The sequence below is a fragment of the Martes martes genome (assembly GCF_963455335.1).
Source record: "Martes martes genome assembly, chromosome: X".
NCBI lineage: Eukaryota > Metazoa > Chordata > Mammalia > Carnivora > Mustelidae > Martes > Martes martes.
This window is the reverse complement of record NC_137897.1, coordinates 41,775,539-41,793,149: the sequence shown is the minus strand read 5'-3', so window position 1 is coordinate 41,793,149 and position 17,611 is coordinate 41,775,539. Positions and strand designations below refer to the sequence as shown.

The 17,611-nt window shown below is 40.2% G+C and overlaps 1 protein-coding gene across 1 annotated transcript in view; it reads left to right on the top strand.

Annotated features, from left to right (window-relative positions):
- DGKK (diacylglycerol kinase kappa) overlaps nt 1–17,611 on the top strand; it is a gene marked incomplete at both ends in the record, with an annotated part of 164,171 nt that overhangs the window by 137,171 nt on the left and 9,389 nt on the right. Inside the window, 8 exons of the mRNA XM_080795697.1 lie at nt 3,285–3,504; nt 4,665–4,769; nt 5,228–5,324; nt 6,955–7,062; nt 15,111–15,207; nt 15,483–15,590; nt 16,247–16,360; nt 16,697–16,831. Coding sequence (XP_080651823.1) covers nt 3,285–3,504; nt 4,665–4,769; nt 5,228–5,324; nt 6,955–7,062; nt 15,111–15,207; nt 15,483–15,590; nt 16,247–16,360; nt 16,697–16,831 — 984 coding nt within the window. The remainder of the gene's footprint in view (nt 1–3,284; nt 3,505–4,664; nt 4,770–5,227; nt 5,325–6,954; nt 7,063–15,110; nt 15,208–15,482; nt 15,591–16,246; nt 16,361–16,696; nt 16,832–17,611) is intronic.

Genomic DNA, 17,611 nt, shown 5'->3' with positions numbered 1-17,611 from the left:
TGTGTCTGTGCTTCCTAGTTTTCTTAGTCCTGCTTATGGTTTTTCCTTTCTACTCAAAGAGTCTTCTTTAACATTTCTTTTAAGTCTGGTTCAGTGGTGATGAATTCTTTTTACTTTTCTTTGTCTGGGAAACTATCTTTCCTTCTTTTCTGAACAATAGCCTTGCTAGATAGAGTATTCTTGGCTGCAGGGTTTTTTTCTTTCGCCACTTTGAATATATTATGGAAATCCCTTCTGTTCTGCAAAGTTTTGGTGAAAATCAACTGATAGACTTATGGACTTTTTTCTTGTATGTAACTGTTTTCTCTTGCTGCTTTTAAAATTCTCTTTATCACTACGTCTTGCCATTTTAATTATTATGTGTCTTGGTGTGAACCTCCTTAGGCTAATTTTGTTGGGGGTTCTCTGTGTCTACTGGATCTGGATTTTTGTTTCTTTCTCCATATTAAGGAATATTTTCAGCTGTTATTTCTTTAAATAAATTTTCTGCCCTCTTTTCTGTCTCTTCTCCTTCTGGGATCCACATAATGTGAACAGTGTTATGCTTAATGGTGTCACTGCATTCCCTTAATCTATTCTCATTCTTTATTACTCTTTTTTCTTCCCCTTGTTCAGCTTGACTGTTTTCTATTACTCTATCCTCCAGGTCGCTGATCTGTTCTGCTTCCTCTAGTCTACTGTTTATTCCCTCTAATGTATTTTTAATTTCAGTTATTGAGTTTTTCATCTTCAATTGGTTCTTTTTATGTTTTCTATCTCTTTGTTGAGGATCTCACTGAGGTCCTCCACTCTTTTCTCAAGTCAAGTGACTATCATTATAACCATCACTTTAACTTTTCTATCAGGTATATTGTTAGCTCTGTTTTGTTTAGCTCTCTTGCTGTGATTTTGACCTGTTCTTTCATTTGTGACGTAGTCCTCTGTCTCACCAATTTTTCTAAATCTCTGTATCTGTTTCTATGTGCTAGGAAAGTCAGCTATGCTGCCTGCTCTTGAAAGCAATGACGTTATGAAAAAGAGTTCCCATAGTGCCCTGTAGTGCAATGTCCCCTGTTCCTCAGAACGTGGTACTTCAAGGGTGTCTCCTATATGTGTTGCATGTGCCCTGCTATTGTGGCTGAGCTGCATTTGCCTTCAGTCCACTCATCTGCAATGGCTCTCTTTGCCTGTTGTAGGCAGTGTTTCATCCCTGTTTTGTTAATGGGCAAGTTTGGGGCCACACTGGGCTTGAGCTGGGTCAGACCAGGCACTTGTCAAAGCTGCAGACACCAAACTGCAGGATGCTTTCCCCATGTTGCCCCCTGAAAGGCTTTTGTTAGTAGGCAGGGCATTCTCTCTGTGTTGGCCCCTGAGAAGCTTTCATTGGTGGTTGGGCCCTGCTATCAAACCAGATGTCTCCCCCCAGCCCATTGCTGCATTTGTAGTTGAAATGCGTATGTGGTTTTCTTCCCCTCTCTCCAGGGCAGGAGTCACTCTGGAGTGACATGTTGGATGGGGTGGGTCTTCTGCTAGGGGTGTGTTGAATGTGGTGCCTGGTGTTAGCAAGGTGTGTGCTAATCTCTGGGGGAGGTGACCTGTAGCTGCTTTGGAGAATTATTGAGGATGGGTTGAAGGGGGCAGGTCCACAGAAGTGCATGGAGGTGAGGTGTGCTGTTAGCAAGCTAGGTGGAGAGTATTCCTATTTGTGTCCACAGGTGTCTGTGTATCTAGGCTGGGAGCAAAGGGTAGGAAATGGGACCTCCCAGCTCTTTTGTTCTTGGGGAAGTCTCCTAAGGATCCCTGTCCTTCCAGCCCACATTCTGAGATTAGTAAATTAATCTCCTTCCTGTATGTACCAACTGTTTTTCAAATTGCTACTTCAATGCTGTATTTCAGTGGGGTTGTTTGTTTTGTTGTGTCTTTAAGGGCAGAAACTCAGTTTTCTACTGCCTTCTAGCTCTTCCAGAGCTGAGCCCACTGACTTTTAAAGTTCTTGGTGTTGAGAGTCACTGATTGTAGGAATTTGCAAAGTTAAATCCTTCTGTTTTTCAAAGCCAAATGTTATGGGGATTTGTCTTCCCAGTGTGGGTCCCCCATGCCTGAGGTGACTGGTGTGGTGTCTTCTCCTCTCCCTTCTCTGTGCCTGTGGTGTTCCTCCCTCCTGCATAGAGTCTTGTAGGTCAGTTTGGTTCCCAATCATGTCCCTGCCCTTCCTACCACTGTCAGTATGGCCTTTTCTCTATGATTAGCTGTGAATAGTATGTTTTGCCAGTCTTTGGGTCATCTTCAGTGTTATTTACACCAGTGTGGCTATCATCTAGGTGTGTCCATGGGACGAGGTAAGCTTAGGATCCTTCTGTTCTGCCATCTTCCTGGAAGTCCCAGAACCCTCTTTTTAATAAAAGCAAGTGTACCTTTCACTGGGAATCCCTTTCACTGGGAATTGTAAAAGAAAGGGAAGGCTGATAAACCTCCACTATGAGAAAAGTCCAACTTCATCACATTTCCATCATTCACCAAATGAAGAGTGGCATTATGCATCCTAACACATGTACCATGTACCTCAGCATGTACCAAGCATCTGCCCACACCTAGACACGTTTATACCAAGCATGTATGCACGTGGTTGTATACCAGAACATGTGTGACAATACGTACAAATACATGCTAGAAATATACCCACATCAATTTCTACAACAACAATAACTAGCACTTGTATAGCACCCTGTGCCAGGAAACATTTAAGGATTTTTGATGTATTAATTTATTTAATCTTCACAATTGCCCTAGAATATAAAAGCACATAGAGGTAAAGTAAATTGTCTCAGTTCACAAACTATTCAGTGATGGAGCAGGAAATCAAGCCATAATCACTCAGTGCATTCCCCAAATATACACATACACAAAGGCAGACACTAGGCACCCATGCAGAAGCACATCCACATCCGTAGGAGCATGCCCATGAAAACACCAATCCAGAAATGTTTAACTTTCCTCAAGTTTGCCATGTTACATATCATTTTACAAGTCAGTCTGACACAAGAAAAATTTGGCAACATACATTGATGCCTGCAGCTGCTCAGAAACAAATGATATCTGTTTGATACCCTAACACCCTTTGGTTATCTCATCACATCTACCAAGTACTTCTTTCCCAAAACTTTTATTTCATCAGCTTTTTTTGCTCAGGGTTCCTAGCCAACTACCACCCCTCCTTACCTCTCACATACCTCCCAGCTCCTCATTCTGTCCTTTCAAGTACTGGTCCCTCATAACAATGCCCTGTCCCCTTCATCCTTATACAGAGTGACATAATGTATGACAAGCTCAGTGTCCTGATTGATATCCTGGCTGAGGAGGCAGCAGTTGAAAAAAGTACTACAGTATATGCAGATGATGCCAAGGCAGATGGAAAACCCTTCGTCCCTCAAATAGACCACATAGCCAAGTGCAAGTTGGAGCTGGCCACAAAGGCCCAGAATCTCCAGAAATCCTTGAAGCTCATCATATTTCAAGTTGAACAAGGTAAGGGTCCCAGAGTTGTGGTGATTGAAGTAAGGTAAGTGAAGTTTCCAGTGAATGAATTTCCCACAGTGCTTCTTTGAAATACAGATCAGAAAATGCTATAAAACCAAGTGTGCTCTACTTCAACTGTTGGAATTGAGTAGAAGTCTATATAGCAAGGAAGTCCCTTTGGCTGGCCTCTGACTTTTAGCCATAGTACCTTCTCCTGCCTTGGTACCTTTAATATAACCTCAGCCAAGTTTCCATGAAAGAAGGGAAATCTCCATTCTGCACTGTGAATATAGTAAACAACCCATTTGCTTCTATTTCTGTAGTTAGTTTCCAAGTAGTGGAGATGTAGCCATAATCTTATCACAACTAACCCTCAGCCTGCTCCATCAACACATAAGTCAGATTTATATGTGCAGCTTGTGCCCATGGGACAGAAAAGGGCACAAGTAAATAATAGGGATAGGGATTGAACCTATGAGCTTTGGCACAGGTTGAACACCTGAGCTATACATAATATAGGCTGGTGAAAGGAAGGAGACTTCTCAAATATTCTTGGAATAGAAGAAACATTTGAATGAAAGGATGGCATGGTCCTAGAGGCTCAAGTCTGGAAAAAAAAAGTCATGTGAGTAAATTAATTAACAAAGAGGTGATAATTGAGACAGAAGAAGAGGGTTTCCCACCTTTTTCCCCTGCACCAAGCCCTGAGATTCTACTCACATTTACTGGGTGACAGAAAAAGAGTAACCAGTAAAACAGAAAACTCAGGCATGGTTATGAAGAGACATGGGGGCAATACTGTAAGAAAACTAAGACTACAAACAACATTGTGGAGGAGAGGAGATAGTCAACCGGGTGTCTCTACTGTTTACCCACACACTGACTGGCATTAACTATAAAAAAGAGATGCCTAAGAAGTGCTGAACAAATATAATCAATATTCCTTCCTTTCTTCCTTACTTCCTGCCTCCCTCACCCCTCCCTTCCTTTCTCCCTCTCTCCTTTCCTCCCTCTCTCCCTCCTTTCCTACTTTCCTTTCACCCTCCCTCCCACCCTTCCTTCCTTCCTACCTTTCCTTTTCCCTTCTTCCCTCCCTCCCTTATTTCCCTCCTACCTTGCTTTCTTCCTCCCTCCTTCCTTCCTTTTTCCCTTCCACTTTTACTCCATAGTTCTGGATGAGGAAAGCCGACAGACAATATCGGTTAAAAACTTCACTTCAACTTTCTTCCTGGAAGATGACTCAGAAGATATTCGCCAGATGAGCCCAAGACACCGTAAGGATCTTTCTTTCCCTTTCTTATTCTAGTCTTCATCACTGTCTTCTAGTTCCCAGAGAATAAGGATGTGTTCTCATGCATCTTTCTTTAGCCATAATCCTACTCTGCAGTAGATATCCCACCCTCTTTCCCAGAAACCTCACAGTATATGATCCCATGTCAACATCCAGAAGTAATGACCTCATTAGGTACTTTGAAAAGGACGGCCTGATGAAACCCAAGATTTGAACCTGTTTTCACTGCCAGCAAGCAAGCAGCTCAATCTTAATATTCTCTCAGAGGAAGTTCCTGTCCATCTAAAATGATCCCTCTTTGGATTGAAAACCTTGATTATAATCTAAGAAAAAGTCATTGAGCTTGACCCTGGTCCCACATAGATAATAGGGTGAAATGCAAGTGAGGGGAAGGGCTTTCTTGTTTGTATCCAACAGCAAGGTGATGTCTTTTGTGTCTAGGTTCTCGTCTTGGCACTTTGTCTTCTATATCTTCTCTCAAAAGTGAAGACCTAGATAACCTCAATTTAGAGCACTTACATTTTACACCGGAAACTATGTAAGTATTTAGCCCTGCCACCATTTTATAACTTCCTTCTTTCTCTGGTTAAAAGAATAGTCTAAAGATATCTAGAGTCAAATCCGGACTCCACTTCCTAGTTGTGTGAGCTTACAAAAGTAATTCAACCTTAGTTTTCTCATTATAAATTGAAGATAATTGTAGAATTAGCCACATATGTTTCTTGTGTTTTACTTGCACTGAACAGTGCTCAGCACCCATAGTTAAGTGCTATATGTGTTAACAGTAATTACTGTTATTCTTATTATAAATACTTAATAAATGTTAACTATTGTTATTTCTAAGGATCTGTTTTTCCACTGTTGCTTTTAACAGTAAATAATTGGAGGTGCTAAAAAATAAATGAGCACTAATGGGACTAGATAGAAAATCTAAGGGCATTTTTTTCATTAGCCCTACCTGTTTAAAATATTCCCAGCAGCCAGGTTCCACCACATTCTCCTTTTGAGTTCCATTAAGAAGATAAGTTTGGACATCAGCTAGAGAAACCCCAATCTCCAGACTGCAGTTGAGGGAGGCAAATCTCATGTGTGAGAGATGTGGGGTCAGTTTTGTAATGAATAAAAAAATTATCTATGATTGAGTAACTGAACTGTACTCATTTTCAGTTTCTCAAAAGAAGGACATAGCTGGCAATTATTTCAGTTAACTGCAGCTTCTCATTTATTTCTATCTCCAACCCTACACCCCTCTACTTCAACACTGGCTTCATGTCTGAAGTCTCATGGACCTATCTTATGAGTTTTAATCAGTGGTATACTGCCAAATGTTTTTGGTTTTTGGTTTTTGGGTTTGTTTTTGTTGTTGTTTTTTGGTTTTGGGTTTTTTTTGTTTTTGTTTTTTTGTTTTGTTTGTTTGTTTGTTTGTTGCCAAGTGTTTAACAACCAGCTCTCCAGGGGAAAAAAGTCCTGAATTATTCCTGGTACAAACCCTCCCACCATGACCTATTTCAAGCTACTGATATAATTCCACTGAAGGCAGAATTGGGATAATAGGCATAATCAGCTTATATGAGCTGGTCCTAACTGGTTCCAACATACTACTGGTTTTGATTCTGACACTCAAGATGGATGCAGAAGAATTAAAAAAAAAACTGCCTGGCTTTTTTGGCTGTGTGTATTTCTACCCTCTTTTATCCGTCTTCTCCCTCAAATGTGTAGTCACTTTGCCCTTTGATGTGAAAGTGCTACAAAGGAGTTCAGACATCTCTGAAAACAGTAGTGTAGACTTCACTTTCATCATACATTTTTACCTGAGATACTTGAAAGTTCTTTATGTGAATAAGTCAATTACTATTTCCCTCTATTTTATGTGAAGAACATACTGACCATTCATATCTAATGGCCTCCAAAGATGATCTCTTTATTATGAATTCTAATCCCACTGAATCCTCCCACCTGGCTGGGTGCACTTTCTTAAAGCAAACAAGCTAGTAGTTAACACAATAGGATCTATATGTGCCTGTCGCAAATATAAAGTCTCATGCACAATTTAGGGGAGGCCTCCCTTAGTGGTTTTCAAACATGCAGATAAAGCCTCCAGCTTAATGATAATGGCAGTTCTTTCTTGCACCAATGTCTGTCCTCTTCTTTCCTTTGGCTAATTTCAGACGTTTCAAAGAAAGATGTGTCATGAACAACTATTTTGGAATTGGACTGGATGCTAAAATTTCTCTCGAATTCAACACCAGAAGAGATGAACACCCAGGACAATACAAGTAAGGAAAAGAAACTTCCTTCCCTGCATGCAAACTCACAATTACAATATGCACATATATTCCTACATCCCCTACCTTTCAGATAACCAAGAGAAAGAAAGAGGTTCTTTAGAAGTAAAACTCACTGGTCCCAACATTAGCCTAGTGGGGTGGCTTGCTCTAAATATTGACCTGATTTGTGATGACTCTGCACTGGCATCCTGAACTCGGGCTACCTACATCGTTTAGACCAATAGACTGCTGTGTAACGCTGCTCCTGGTGTTACTGTTATTGAAAACGGATTACACTGACACGATTCAGCAAATTTTCTACCTTTGTTCTGTCCGTGAGAGTTTGACCAGGTCCTAGTAGGGGCTTAAGTCTGTTTTTGCTTGGCAAGGCTACAAATTATCAAAGCTTGCCCTGCTGGGTCTTGGTGTTCCTAACCTGGTTCCCCTGGATCCATTGATTTTACCCAATCTGGTGTTATGTTACTTGGCACCCTTTAGTAATTTTGTACTAAGGTGGCCTCAGAGTCCTTGTAAATTGAAACTACAAGAAAAAAAAGCATGTACCCCACAACCACCCCTGCCACCTGCCACCAGAACCTCTTAGAGCAGACCTGGGCTGAGGATCAAGTACATTATCAGACATGTGCTTTGCAAATATTATTTTCTAGTTGCTTGTCTTTTTTATGACTCATTTTATAGTAAACATTTTTAAATAGGTATGTGTAGATGTACATAGAAGAAGGTTTATAATTATAAAACAATGTTACCAGTAATTGTTTCATAGGGATTCAATTGCAAGGTGATTTTTCTTTCTAGTTTATATATTTATTTTTTTAATTATTGAAGTATAATTGACATATAATCTTATATTAGTTTCAAGTGTACAACGTATTTATTCAACAATTCTATACATTGCTCAATGCTCAACAGGATAAGTGTAGTTACCATCTGTCACCATACGATATTATTAAGATATTATTGACTCCATTTCCTATGCTGCATATTTCATCTCTGTGACTTATTTGTATTATAACTGGACATTTGTACCTGTTAATCCTCTCTATCTATCTTGCTCATCTCCTCACCCACGTCCCCTCTAGCAACCACCAGTTTGTGCTCTGTATTTATGAATCTTTTTCTGTTTTGTTTTGTTTTTAGATTCCACATATAAGTGAAATTATACAGTATTTGTCTTTCTCTGTCTGACTTATTTCACTTAGCATAATACTCTCTGGGTCCATCCATACTGTCACAAATGACAAGATTTCATTCAGTTGCTTGTCTTTTTTTGTTGTTGTCTGTCTTAATTTTCTTGAAATAAAAGAAGTTTTGAATTTTGATGAGTTCCAAATGATCAATGTTTTCTTTTATGGACCATACTTTTGATGGCATATCTAAACAGTTTCACCTAATCTAAGGTCTCAAAAATTTGCTCCTAAGTGTTCTTCTAAAATTTGTGTTGTTTTGCTCTTATATTTAAGTCTATGATCTGCTTTGAGTTAGTTTTTGTGTACGGTGTGATGCAAGGTTCTAAGTTCATCTTTTTGCATGTGAAGATCCACTTAGCACAGCACCATTTTTGAAGCTATCCTTTTCCCCCAAGGAATTGTGTTGGCACCTTTGTCAAAAATCAATTGATGAGAAATGTAAGGGTTTTTTCTAAACTCTCACTTCTGTTTCATTTTTCTATATGTCTATCTTTACACTGTCTTAATAATGTAGTTTTATAGTAAGTTTTGAAATTGGAAAATGAAAGTCCTCCAACTTAGTTCTTTTTCAGAATTGTTTTGGTTGCTCTAGGTATTTTGAATTTCCATTTAACTAAACTCCTATTTTTATAGATGAGGAAACTAAAGTGCCCAGAGAACTTATGGTTTAAAACAAGAGTCCGAATAATTTTTTTAATATTTTATTTATTTATTTGACACAGAGAGAGTGAGCAAGAGAGACAGAGACAGAGAGCAAGCACAAGCAGGGGAAAAGGCAGGCAGGGGAGAAGCAGGCTCCCAGCTGAGCAAGGAGCCCGATGTAGGGCTCGATCCCAGGATCCTGGCATCATGACCTGAGCTAAAGGCAGCTGCTTAACCAACTGAGGCACCCTGGCACCCCAAGAGTCCAAATAATTTTGTGCTAGCCTTCTTACATTTCAAAACTCATGCCTTGTAGTAACTCATTGTGGCTCTACTTTAAAAGCTCATAGTATTCATCTTATTTTATTTTTCATTCCCTTCCCCTGTGTTCATCTCTATTGTTTCTTAAATTCCATATATGAGTGAAATTATATTGTATTTATCTTTCTCTGACTCATTTTGCTTAGCATAATACCCTCTAGTTCCATCCATGTCATTGCAAATGGCAAGATTTCATTCTTTTTGATAGCTGAATAATATTTCATTATATAAATATATACACCCACATCTTCTTTATCCATTCTTCTGTTGATGGGCATCTGAGATCTTTCCATCTTTTGGCTATTGTGGACGTTGCTGCTATAAACATTGGTGTGCATGTGCCCCTTCATATCACTATGTTTTTATCCTTTGGATAAATACCTAGTAGCCTAATTGCTAGGTCATAGGGTAGCTCTATTTTTAAACAGAGAGGGAGACAAACCATAAGGGAGTCTTAACTATAGGAACACACTGAAGGTTGCTGGAGGGGAGGCAGGTAGAGGGATAGGGTAACGTGACGGGCATTAAGGAGGGCATTTGAAGTAATAAGCACTGAGTGTTGTATGCAACTGATGAATCACTGAATACTACCCCTGAAACTAATAATATAGTATATGTTAATTAAATTGTGTTTAAATTTTAAAAATTAAAGAAATAAAAAAGAAAGAGAGTGAGTGAGTGAAGAATTTGGGGAAGTAAACTGAGTTCAAGGGTCATACTTCTAAATGGCCTTGATGACTACCAAAAGGAAGCTTGTGCAATGGAAGAATATATCTCATTATACAGTACATGGAATAATAGTAACTATAAAATATAACACTTCTATTACTTTTTTTAGGCATCCACATCATAACCAGGCATAAAAGCTTAAGATCTGGAATGCTGTACAAGAATAACAAAGAATGATTATGTACTGTATTTATTAAAATATACATACATCTGATTTAATATCAGTAAAAGGATTAAAATAGTAAAAAAAAAAAAACCTCATAGTAAACTCTATCCAAACTCTATAGTGATTGTAAGCCCCTGCCTGTTTTTATCAGAGATCTTAAGTCAGTAGAACCCTGACCTTCCCACCTCCACCCTAAGTCTCCTGACACCCTTTGCCTGTCCCATATTCCCTCTACTGGCTCCTCTACAATCTGCCTTGTATACTTAGCTCTATTCTATGGCACTGGTTTAATATACAGGTCTTGAAAAATCCTTTCACTTTGCCAGAAAAGTTACGTTTCAAATATATTGCAGTATAAGAGTCATATGCTTCAAATGAAATTGATCCCAAGCAGCTGAAATTTTATGCTCCTGGAATGGCACTTGCCAGACTAGCTGGTGTGTATAAACCAGTTATGCTCATAGTTTAAGAATATTGCTTTCTGAATATAGCCTGTGTCTTCCAAGTCTGAGCTGATATGAGCCTCAAGGAAAAGCAGCAAACTGAGGTGATCCTGAGGTTTACAGAGGGTCAGGAACCCATTTCAATAGGTATTTTTTTTTAATTTATATTATTTATTTGAAAGAGAGAATACAAGCAGAGGGGATGAGCAGATGGAGAAGCAGACACCCTCCCCCGCCACCGAGCAGAAAGCCCAACACAGGGCTTGATCCCAGGACCCCAAGATCATGACCCAAGCGAAAGGCAGACACTCAATTGACTGAGCCACCCAGGCACCCCCAAAAATCATCTTCCGATTGGATAATGCTCTATAGTTAACCATGCCCTTCCTCATCCATTATTTTGTTGGCAAAGTGGTGTAATTACCTTTATAGGAAATAAGGCAATGGCAGTTTGGTGACTTCTGAGCTCATTCAGCCTGAAGGAGATCCTATCTTCTGAGTCCTAAGTGAGACCTCTTCCCTCTCTGCCTGGAAACTCTGCTTGGGCAGGAGGGTCACTCACGGCCCCCTCTCCTGCTCTGCACTGCACTCTATGACACGTGCTTTCCATTCATTCTTTCATTCTCTTCTCACTCATCAGCTCTAAGGGAAGGATCATTGCCCCACCTTACAGATTAGAACAGAGAAGGGTTAACTAATTGGCCTAAGGTCAGACTGCAGGAGTAAGAGCGTCACAATTTGAACCCACGTCTCAATGGCTAAGTAAACCCACGTTTTCCAACACCAACCCCCACACTTTTCAAAACCCATCTAGTTCCAAATAAGAACCCAAAAAACAAAAGTCTAAAAGAATCGTAGGGAAATAAAATAAGTATGAGCCCCTTTAAGTAGGGAAGGCCAACCAGACAATGCTCTCCCGTCTCCCAGGGATTCTTCTAGTTCATTAGCCTTTAAAATTTTTCAAACCCTCCAGACATTTCCCGAAAGACTCTATATCCAGCAAATTAGCCACCCTTCTCGATGCCCCGTCCACCTCTCCTAGACTTTCCGTTCTGCCCAAAGCACAGTCCTGTGCTGCCTACAAGTGGATCGGCAAAAGGGGAGACCGCCGTGCGAGACCAAGAGGTCTTAGCAACGGCAGAGTGGACACTGGCAGCACTTTTACCCCTGTTTCAGGTAAGCCCTAGGGCAGGGGTGCGGCCTCTCGCTGCCCCTCTCATGGGCACGTCTGCAAGTGCCTTTTCACTGGAAGAGGAAGGCCATGGCTTGAGAAGAAAACAGCCCTCTCCTTTGTCCTTGTCCTCTGGGCAGCCACAAGCCTTACAGATGACTTCACGGCATCCCCCTTCACAGATCCAAACATGTTGCCGGCTGATTCCACTTTGGCGGCGGAGGATCTGGGGCAGGAGAGGCAGAATACCTTGCCGGGTTCCTTACAGCATGCTAGTTAATAGTTGACATCTAGAGAGTGCGTTCTGCGTGGCAAGAAAGCTTTCTATATGACAGTGTATCCACGAAACACTTTCTCTGTGACACGTTTATATACATTATCTCATTTAATCCACTTGACGACCCGAGTTGATAAGTACCGCTACTATCTTCACTTTACAGATGCCAAAATTGAGGTTTATGACGACTGAGCGACTTGCTTTGGGTCCCACGGCCACCACGGGACAAAGAGGGATCTTTTTTTTTTTTTTTTAATTTTTTATTTATTTTCAGCGTAACAGTATTCATTGTTTTTTCACCACACCCAGTGCTCCATGCAATCTGTGCCCTCCCTAATACCCACCACCTGGTTCCCCCACCCTCCCACCCCACCCCTTCAAAACCCTCAGGTTGTTTTTCAGAGTCCATAGTCTCTCATGGTTCACCTCCCCTTCCAATTTCCCTCAACTCCCTTCTCCTCTCTAGCCCAGATATGGACCCTCAACTCTATGGTCAAATAATCTTTGACAAAACAGGAAAAAATATCCAGTGGAAAAAAGACAGTCTCTTCAATAAATGGTGCTGGGAAAACTGGACAGCTATATGTAGAAGAATGAAACTTGACCATTCTCTTACACCGTACACAAAGATAAACTCGAAATGGATAAAAGACCTCAACGTGAGACAGGAATCCATCAGAATCCTCGAGGAGAACATAGGGAGTAACCTCTTTGATATCAGCCACAGCAACTTCTTTCAAGATATGTCTCCAAAGGTGAAGGAAACAAAGGCAAAGATGAACTTCTGGGACTTCATCAAGATAAAAAGCTTCTGCACAGCAAAAGAAACAGTCATCAAAGCAAAGAGGCAACCCACGGAATGGGAGAAGATATTTGCAAATGACAGTACAGATAAAAGGTTGATATCCAGGATCTATAAAGAACTCCTCAAACTCAACACACACAAAACAGATAATCATATTAAAAAATGGGCAGAAGATATGAACAGACACTTCTCCAAGGAAGACATACAAATGGCTACCAGACACATGAAAAAATGTTCATCATCACTAGCCATCAGGGAGATTCAAATCAAAACCACATTGAGATACCACCTTACACCAGTTAGAATGGCCAAAATTAGCAAGACAGGAAACAACGTGTGTTGGAGAGGATGTGGAGAAAGGGGAACCCTCTTACACTGTTGGTGGGAATGCAAACTGGTGCAGCCACTTTGGAGAACAGTGTGGAGATTCCTCAGGAAATTAAAAATAGATCTTCCCTATGACCCTGCAATTGCACTGCTGGGTATTTACCCCAAAGATACAGATGGAGTGAAAAGAAGGGCCATCTGTACCCCAATGTTTATAGCAGCAATGGCCACGGTCGCCAAACTGTGGAAAGAACCAAGATGCCCTTCAACGGATGAATGGATAAGGAAGATGTGGTCCATATACACTATGGAGTATTATGCCTCCATCAGAAAGGACGAATACCCAACTTTTGTAGCAACATGGAGCATAACAAATCAATAGGTATTTGCATAAGGATTCAAGTTACGTTACCCTAGCATCCCCTCTTGTGTCCAGTTACCATTTGACATGACTCCTCTCTATAAGAAGGCACTTGAAGATGGTACTGGCACAAATATAGACACATAGATCAATGGAACATAATAGAGAGTCCAGAAATAAACCTATGATTATATAGTCAATTAATCTACAACAAAGGAGGCATAAATATGTAATAGGAAATGTCTCTTCAACAAATGATGTTGAGAAAACTGGACAGCTACATGCAAAACAATGAAACTGGACCACTTTCTTACACCATACATAAAAATAAACTCAAAATGGATTAAGGACCTAAGTATGAGACCTGAAACCATAAATATCCTAGAAAAGAGCATAAGCAGTAATTTCTCTGACATAGGCTGTAACAACATTTTTCTAGGTATGTCTCCTCTGACAAGGAAAAAAAAAGGAAAAATAAACTATTGGGACTACATCAAAATAAAAAGCTTTTGCACAACAAAGGAAACAATTAGCAAAACAAAAAGATAATCTACTCAATGGAAGAAGATATTTGCAAATGATATATCCAATAAGGGTTAGTATCCAAAATATAAAGAATTTATGCAGTTCATCACCAGAAAAACAAATAATCCAGTTAAAATGGGCAGAAGATGTGAACAGACATTTCTCCAAAGAACACATACAGATGGCCAACAGATACATGAAAAAATGCTCGGTATCACTAATCATTAGGGAAATGCAAATCAAAACATCAATGAGATAATGTCTCACACTTATCCGAATGGCTACAATCAAAAACACAAGAAACAAGTGTTGGCAAGGATGTGGAGAAAGGAGCCCTCTTTCACTGTTGGGAAGGCAAGCTGGTTCAACCACTCTGGAAAACAATATGGAGTTTCCTCAAAAAATTAAACATAGAAATATCATATAATCTAGTAATTCCATTCTGGCTATTTACCCAAAGAAAATGAAAACACTAAACCAAAAAGATATATGTATCCTTCTGTTTATTGCAACATTATTTACAATAGCCAAGATATGGAAGCAACCCAAGTGTCCATCCTTAGATGAATGGATAAAGATATCCATTCCATAGATATACAATGGAATATTACTCAGCCATAAAAAATAATGAAATCTTGCCATTTGCAACAACATGGTTGAATCTAAAGTGTATAATACTAAATGAAATAACTGAGAGAAAGACAAATACTATATGATTTCATTTATATGTGGAATTTAAGAAACAAAACAAATGAACAAAGAGAAAATAGACAAACCAAAAAATTAACTCTTAAGTATAGAGAATAAATTGATGGTTACCAGAGGGGATGAGTATAATAGGTGATGGGGTTAAAGAGTGAACTTGTCACGATGAGCACTGAGTAATGTGTAGAATTGTTAAATCACTATATTGTACACCTGAAACTAATAAAACACTGTATGTTAATTATACTAAAATTTTTTTTAAAAACTTTTTTTAAAAAAGGAAGGCACTTGAGGAAAAAGATGGTGCTTCCTCTTGCTTTTCTTCACTTATATTATTCACCTTCTGACTACCTTTCTCTACCCTTACCTCCCTATAGTAGCCGCTTTAAGAACAAGATGTGGTATGGCCTTCTGGGGAGCAAGGAACTTTTCCATCGCTCTTACAGGAAACTAGAAGAACGAGTACACCTGGAGGTGAGTGGAAAAGAGGGCAGTACTTCCTAGACATGTAGAAAGGAAATCTCATTACTTTGGGAATCAGCTTTTCCCTATATCTTTGGTTCTCCCTAAGATTTAACTCTGATCTTCCCTCACAGCTTATGGGAGGAAGGCATAAAGACAGATTTCCATTTTATGGATAAGAAAATGATAACATGAAGATAAGACAGAGCTCTCCCCCCATCTCTGTAAATGAACCTCTGCATTGGTATCTGAACGGCCAACCAATGAGAACTACTCTTTTCTTTCAGTGTGATGGAGAAGCCATCTCCTTGCCAAACCTGCAGGGCATTGTAGTGCTCAACATTACCAGCTATGCTGGAGGTGTCAACTTTTGGGGAAGCAGCACAGCAACTGCAGTGAGTATGGAGCAAGGAGCAGGGAAGGAAAAAGGCTTGACCCCTCTAAGGTCTCTCAGAAAGGGTAGCTGGAATGACTGGTATAGAAAGTAGACAATGGGGGAATAGGAGATAGACTGGGGACATTTATTAGCTCAGTTATGTGATCAGGGTTTTTTTTTTTTTTTAAGGCAATTACAATCCCAGAACACAAGAATCAACAACCAAAGACCTCAGGATCAGATCAATTCTTAGGTGTTGCTTAGACTTTGAATTTTCTATTTCTCAAGACTGAAAGATCCTTAAAAGTTTCCTCTTTTCTCCAAGGAGTTCTGTCAATAAAACCACCTGGGAAATTGGCCATGACTCCTTTCTTCTGAGCTCACCCAAGAAGATCATGAGGACAGTGGGACTGGCCTTGGGGATTTATGATGCTAGATTGGACAGGGAGGAACAAGCTAAGAGTTGTAATCTCAAAAGGGGTTAAGAATTGTGATCATGGTGCCCTTTTCCCAGATTGGCTTCCTCACCTCATCTTTCCCCTCTTGATATGTAGTTTTTCCATTCTTCATGAGCTAGAAAAATTTTAACCAGGAGCCTTCACAGCATGTGTACTTGTGATAGTCAGGGTGTGGTTTCTCAAAGGTGGGATAGGTGACACAGTTTTTCCTCCTCAGGAATATGAGGCTCCTGCAATAGATGATGGGAAGCTGGAGGTAGTGGCTATCTTTGGTTCTGTACAAATGGCAATGTCCCGTATCATTAACCTGCATCATCATCGCATCGCTCAGGTAGGCAAGGGTTGGGTGGGCACCAGAAAAGGTTGGGCTTTGAGCTACAACTTAGAATGTGGAGTAGTCCCACAAAATAACTGGGTCTAAGAGTGCCAGGGTAGAGAGGTTATATGGTGGGTGGTAAGCATGCTGGCTAAGGTTGGAGACAGAAGTCACAGGGTCCAAAAGGAGCAAAAAGCCCATAGGAAACAGGTGTTTTTCACTGAGATAATCTGATTCACATCCATGCCAGTCCTGCTTCAGATACACATTAAGGCCATTACTATGATATTATCATATTGATCTGTAGTAGTGGCCTCATTTTTCTCCCCCATGCTCCCTCTTCTCTGGCAGTGCCATGAGGTGATGATAACCATTGATGGTGAAGAAGGTATCCCAGTGCAGGTGGATGGAGAGGCCTGGATTCAGAGGCCAGGCCTTATCAAGATTAGATACAAGAATGCTGCCCAAATGTTGACAAGAGATCGGGTAAGAAAGTCTCACCTTTCTCTTTTATTGTCTCCTCTATAGCTGTCGCTTCCCACACTAGACACATTGAATCAGAATGGGGATGGGTAGTTCTTGGGAATTGCATTTGTCAATAAGCTCTCTGAGACATTCTGTTATATACAGGCATTTGCAAACCACTATCTAAGACAGTGAGACAAGAAGTTCTCTCCTTTGGTTTTGGACAAAGTTGTTCCTCTCCCACCACTGCACAGAGAACTAAATGCCTCAAATAGCTATGGAGATATCTCCTTCAACAAGAGATTCTTCATTGAATATGGTCTTTAAGTTCCTCTAAGATTGAAAATGCTGCATTTGCAAATGCCACCTACTGCAGTCAAACCATCTAAAGCTAAAAAGAAGCCATTATTGATCAGATGTTCAGTACCTGGAGCCTTTCTTCCACTCTGACCCGTGAAGCACCCATAGAAATAACAAGAGAGGAGGGAGGGGAAGTCTGGTTTGCAAACAGCCTACTTTGTGCTGGGCACATGTATTTTCTCAAGTAGGTTCTCCCACCAATCCTGTGAGGTAGATACTTTTGTGCCTATTTTACAGGTGAGGAAAATTAAAACCAGAGAGGTTAAATAATGTGTGCTAAAAATCACACAACCAGTAAATGACAGAAGCACAATTCAAAATTAAACTATGTATGTCTGGCTCTAGAGTCCACCACAACAGGAGCACCTGGATGGCTCAGTTTGTTGAGCGGCTGCCTTTGACTTAGGTTGTGATCCTGGGGTCCTGGGATCAAGCCCCACG